At 37.8% G+C, this 6560-nt stretch overlaps 1 protein-coding gene across 1 annotated transcript in view; it reads right to left on the bottom strand.

The window, feature by feature from the left end:
* Nucleotides 1-6560, bottom strand: part of LOC107671706 (KN motif and ankyrin repeat domain-containing protein 4-like) — an 18723-nt gene continuing 12163 nt past the window's right edge. Inside the window, exons 10-11 of the mRNA XM_016464636.1 lie at nucleotides 6262-6363; nucleotides 1-394 (exon numbers count right to left, since the gene is read on the bottom strand). Coding sequence (XP_016320122.1) covers nucleotides 359-394; nucleotides 6262-6363 — 138 coding nt within the window. The 3' untranslated portion in view covers nucleotides 1-358. The remainder of the gene's footprint in view (nucleotides 395-6261; nucleotides 6364-6560) is intronic.

Genomic DNA, 6560 nt, shown 5'->3' on the forward strand with positions numbered 1-6560 from the left:
ATATTCATCACTCGCATGCAAATGAAAAGCCATTGTCCTTGAAATGACACGACTGTCTGGTGAGGCTGCGGACGGGTCTCTGTGGGGCTCCACCGCACTGCAGCTACAACTTGGCAAGACACTGAAATTGGCAGAGTACCCTGTTAGTGGAGCAAACCCTAGTGCAATCACACCAAGTTGGAATAGATGTTACGAGGGTCAGCGCGAGAACGTTGCACCACGGGGTCTCTTGTGGTTCACACCGAGCTGCGTTTCGCTAGGCGTAAACCAGTGGTAATTTATGAAATGTCACAGTTTCACACATCTGTTTCTGTTATTGGAGTTGTTGCATGCTGAACGGGTTTGCCGTGCCACCTACTTACAGTACATTCACTTTCCTGTTGTTGTTTGTCTTCTGAGCGGAGAAACAGGGAGAACATAAGTTGACAGTCGCCCCAAGGGTCTAGCATAGCTACAGGCGCTGAGCTAAAGGTTACATAAGCACTATGTTAACGTCTAAACACATTAGAATCACGTTAACATTGGAAAAAAGTTTTGGACTGGCATATGTGCAGACAGATTTAGGGCTCATGCCTCACTGTAATAGACGTATCGACCTTTAAAGACGCTCTCAAAGGCCATACATTCCAAATGCTGGACATTTGTTCGTGCGGTTGTTTTTAAAACGTGGTACCTCTGCATTCTTCTGTCATGCGCTGTGGGAATGTTTCTTGCGTCTCAGGGAGATGGAATAGAGAGTGTCAGCATTGAGGGATTTCAGTTTAGCAATGATAATTGAAGTAGGACATTATGTGTACAATGCATTCACCGTCGAGAAAAAATTATGAAAACATAAAATGCATCTTGCGTGCAAATACATTATGTAGATTAACATAAGATGTGATGCATAAAGAGGGGCTTTGGTAAGAGACAGATTTTTTAGAGGGCTGCATTGTCAGCAAATGTTGGGATAGTAGTATTGTTGTCCAGGTCACCAAACATGCCAGTCACATTTCACCCCAGAATGAAAAGAAAGAAAAATATTTTGCACAAAGAAAAGCCTTTTGAAATGGGGAAATATGTACTGTATTTACACACTACTGTTGAAAGAGGTTTCTTATGTTCACCAAGGCTGCATTTATTCGGTCAAAAAATACAGTAAAAACTGTAATATTGTGAAATAAAGTTACAATTTAAAATAACTGTTTTCTATTTTAATCTTTTATAAAATGTAATTTATTCCGGTGATGCAAATCTGAATTTTCAGCATCATTACGCCAGTCTTCAGAGTCACATGATCCTTTAGAAATCATTCAAATATGCTGATTTGCTGCTCAAGAAATATTTCTTTAATATTATTAAATTATCTTACTAGTACTATTATATAGATAGATAGATAGATAGATAGATAGATAGATAGATAATTAAAAAAACAAATAACAAACAACAAATATATGAAATGTAATATTCAATATATTTGTTTTTTTTATTTAATATTTTATAAATTATACATTTTACTAAATGTGATTAATTAAATTTTAAATATTACTAAATTAAAAACAAAAAAACATTGTTTTCATAGTAAGGAAATGAGAATTACCAGGGCCAAAAGTTTTTACATCTTGCAATACATTTTACAAATCTTATTGGTCCTAAAAGTACACTTTGTTTTATTTATGCAACATATATTTTTTTATTTCTTTCTTTTGATTTTGGTCAAATAATGACCTGAACATGTTTCGTGAGATTTACTCGCTGAAGCTTTTTTCCCTTATACTTTATATTATGAGGGTGTCTTGGGTGTCCTATCCTTTGAATAAATTGTCAGACAAACTGACATTTTTTTTCTCATTAGGGTGGTCAGGAAGACCAGCTGTTCATTCACAGATTCTGCGATCAGATGTTACCTCATTAATAATAAAGAGCATCGCTCTAGGATTTCAAATGAAGGCTCCCTCATAAGAGAGGAGCATTAAATATCCTGTGTGTGTGTGTGTGTGTGTGTGTGGATGTTAATATATGCGTTCAGAATGCATGTATTTGTGGTGTGAAAGTTAAATCTGTGTGCAATGTGATTATGGAATGCGAAGTGTAAATATGTTTTTATACAAATACTTTTGATACACCTTTGTAAAAATGTATATAAGATTTTAGATAACAGTATTGCCTATGAATTAATTTATTTGGAATATATTATCATTGTTTTCTGATGGTAAGATAATATATTCTGCCAAAGTGTTTCTGTGCTGTTGGTATTATTCATTCTGTTAGTTTTTTTTTACTTTTTGAATTTATTTCAATCTTTATTTTTTAAATTTTAAGGCTTTAATATAGAATATTTTGAGTAGTTTTATTAAATTGCATTGTTATAGCACTATATTTTGCAAACACAAAACTTTTTTCTTTTTTCGTGCCGTGTTTTGTGATTTTTACCAACAATAAATTGTTTTAATTGTCTGAACTCTCACTGCATAAACTTTATTGTGGCATAATGGTCTCATTGTATTTCAAATGTTTCTCTTTATGTCTCTCTATAGATTGATATAAAAAAAAAAATGAATTAAAAACTGCCATTTGTGTTTCATTGAACATAAAAATTATTTTCAATGTTTTTGGTATAGCATGTTGGAGATCTATTATGCAAAATTCACTTTTATATTGTTTTTGAACATAATTATGTTTCCACAGTGTACACATCCACTCTATTATGTGTTAAACATATTTTCCCCTTAAATCAGAAGTCTCAAAATAAGTGTTCAGGAATGTATTCCAATGTGACATCACACAGGCACATGCCCCGCCCACGACTGGTAACTATATCTACTTATTAGCTTAGCTCCTCCCCTGAGTGAGCTGTACACAGCCATGTTTATCTCCTCGCTACAGCACTTAAAATCAGCATTCAAGTAAGAAATTTATTCTTATAAAGCTACTACTAAAGGTCTTCAGTAAAGAGCAGTGAGTGATTTTCTGTTTTTCATTTTCTGATTCATATTAACAGCATAGACAGCAGTACGCACTTATATTACACTGCTGTCACTTTAATACATAGATCAAATATTTATATGCGATTTCTTTCCCAGCTGTTTACCTTCACATACATAACCGACCGTGTTTATGTGAACTTGCTGTGTTTTTGTTTAAGTGCAATAAGCTGTGAAAGAGAACTTAGTTTAGTACTCACGAGACATACTTGATGTAAGCGTTCAAAACAACAGTATATCAGAAGTTTAAACTGATATGGCTTTAAAGGTGCAGTATGTAACATTGACAGCTAGCGGTTGAAATGGGTACTGCAGTCCAAATTCAAAATATTGTTTCTCCCACCCACTCCTCCTCCTCAGGCCCGCCCACATGGAGACGCGCGTTTAGCTGTATACGTAAAAATTTTGTGTCATATCGGCATTTCGTCCAGACGGATCCGGTGTTTTTGGAGCCTGAATCCGCTATTTTTAGAAACCGGGTCCCAGAGTGGATAAATCTGAAAACAACACCCTTGTGTTTTCGTGTGTACAGCCAATCTGTTATTTTGTTAAACGATGATGTCATCACCCCACGTCTTGACCCTAGTCAGACACCGCTACGTCACGTAACAGCAACAACGGCGGACTACAAGCTTGTGTTTGTGCTGCAGAAGCTACTGAGCCTATTAGCTTTACTAAAGCAAAATCAAAAATTACTAGAGCAAAAATATTTGTATACAGCGTGCAAGGTTTATGCGCATGCTCCAAGTCTTCTTCTCCATTTTTAGTGTATTTCTGTGGCAGAATTACAGCGACACATACTTGTCTGGCATGTATACTACATCGTTTTGAGTCGGTTTCAGTGGTTTCGTGTGTACGCAGATATTTCTTGAGACGATGCTGTGTTTACGGATTTTTTTTTTTTAGAACGAGGAAAAAAAAGATTGGATAGGGAAAGCTCTGGCTTCGTGTGGATGTGCCCTCAGACTCAAAGCTCACGCGGGTTGCCAGATTGAGGACACGCAATGATAACGCCAAATCTGCCATTTTGTCCGAAAAACAAACCAGACAGTATAGTAGATTAACGTCTGTGGACTTGAACTTGAAAAATGGTGTGTACTGATGTCTTTCCGTGGTTGAAACAAGATTCCTTCTGATGTTCATTCTTGTTTATTTCGTGCTATAACTAGTAAAGAGGAAGAGATTATCGGGTCACGTGCTGCTTGAACTGAGGCACTACAGCAATCTGTCACGACACATTAAAGAGCCACAAAATAGTATTTATTGTTTGAATTTATTGCAAAATTACAAAATCTGAACGCTGAGACTTTCATTCCAGACGTAACCTGCTCTGTCTTATCTGACGGCGCATTGTTTCCTCTTTGCTCCACAATGTATTTTTCACTGCGTGATAACATGATGTGTGGTGTGAGAGCGCCATGGCTTGTTGGACGTAGCAACAGTAACTAAGGGTGACGAATCTTTGCTTTGGCAAAAATTGACAATGGAAGACGATGAGCCTTACACCCTGTAAGTTGTAGAGTTGTTTTATCCGTGTTTTAATATGCCTCTGGTCATAAAACTTTTTAGATGATGCCTTTTTAGTTCAAGTAGAATCTTTGAGCTCTGACGCAGTTCGTTTGCTGGCTTCCATAGCTGTGATATGCTGTTTTCCGCCAAGTGGCAACCCTGGGTGTAGAAATACTATTGGGTGAATTGGTATTGGGCGGAGTCACACAGAGCAAATCAAAAACAGAGGCCCTGTCCCAAATCACACCCTAAACCCTCGCGGTGTTCCTCTGAGTTCACACTTTCGTGACGTAATGCCACTTTGACTGTCGGGTAGAAGTCTGCTGCTGAGCTCGTCCCAGTGTGGGCTCGGCAGAAGTGCGCATCGAGGGTGCATAGCGGGCCCCAAAGGGGGCGCTCGTGAGCACCCTTCTGAGAGCTAAAATGACGAATGGGACACCCTACGGTCTCGTGGACTTAACAGACACGCACACGCGGCGGCCATTGTAAGCCCGCAAGACCGCAAGTGCACATGAAGTGTACTATTTGGGACAGGGCCAGACCCTGTGTCCGAAATCACCCCCTATACCCTTAAATAGGGCACTATTTGAGGGGACAGCCATTTTTAGTGGTGTCCGAAACCTTAGTGGACATATCGAGTGCACTCATTCAATCCCATAGTGCACAGCAATAACGAGTATACAACTAATATATGCTCAATGGCTAGAGAACACCCATAATGCACTGTGAGAGTCGCACGCCGAATGAATTGCCGCGTTTCGCCAGAAGATGGCGCCTGCGGCTGAATCGTCCATCCATTCATTTTACAAAGCGCTCGTCCACGCCGTACAGCCTAATACAATACAGGTAAAAATTTATTGTAAATTGATTATTAAATTGTTTAATTAGGGTTTACATGTCATTTCCATGATAGCGTTCAAGATAAATCCTTTCTTCTTACTGGAGCTGCCAGTTTCAAATGATAATTAAACAGCCAGCGCAAATTATGCAAAAGCGGCAGTCCTTCCGTTGCACCCAGTGTCTGAATTCACTCACTTGTTTTCATTTACTCCTTCAAGTGAACTGTATTAGTGGCCTAATGTAGGGAATAGTGAATGAGGGTATAGGGGGCGTTTTTGGATTCAGCCTGATATTCCGACATCGAATGCACATTTCAAAGTAGATTAACTGGCTGTATGCTTGTTTTTCAGAGAAACAACTATGTGAATTTAGCATGTTTACTAAATATCTGCGAACATATTATGATATTTTCATGCTTAAGTACAGTCAAAAAATAACATACAGCACCTTTACAATGCATGCAAAGAATAAACCTTCATGATGACACAGAACTGCAATGTAAATGTTAAAGAATTCTCTTCAGATGATTTACTGTACTGAAATGAATCCTCTAGATAAGCAAATCATGCTGCTTTGAAGATGTCAGATTTGTGTGGCATTCAGTGGATATGCAGCTTGTGTTAAAATACACAGTCAACCACCCAAAGGATTTGGACTAGTTTTATAGAATAGTTTTATTTATTGACATAAGGTGAAAAAGAATGAAACTGGGTTGGTTACGAAATATATTTTCTGATCTGAGTGGAATTTATAGGAAAGATGCACATTTAACTGTTATTGCCAGTTTTGAGACAGTCATATTTACATTGACAAGCTTTATATTAGCAAACTACTGTCTTCTTGACTTTATAATATTGCCATTTTATTGCTGATCTTTTTAACAGTAACTGTACATGAATGTTTATTAAAGTATAAATGACTGAGATGTCCAAGCTCCGCTCTAAGATACCTTGCATTTGTCTGAGCTCTTGGTTTCTGTGCGGGCTTTCAGGAGGTCTGCTATCTCTGTGTGAGAGGCCTTTGTCGCCAGAGATAACGCACTGCGACCACCCTAGAGACAAAACAGAGATGTATGAATATGACAGACAATAATGCATGACATTTACTGAGATCTAAACAGCATGTGGATTAGGGATGCCACAATTCTCAATATAATATTGAACCGCTTGGTACGACATCCACAGTTCAATACGTGCTTGTGAATTGCGTTTTTTTTTTTTTTTTTTTTTTTGGTTTTTATAATTTTCC

The sequence above is a fragment of the Sinocyclocheilus anshuiensis genome, unplaced genomic scaffold, assembly GCF_001515605.1.
Source record: "Sinocyclocheilus anshuiensis isolate Anshui unplaced genomic scaffold, SAMN03320099.WGS_v1.1 scaffold524, whole genome shotgun sequence".
Classification (NCBI taxonomy): Eukaryota; Metazoa; Chordata; class Actinopteri; order Cypriniformes; family Cyprinidae; genus Sinocyclocheilus; species Sinocyclocheilus anshuiensis.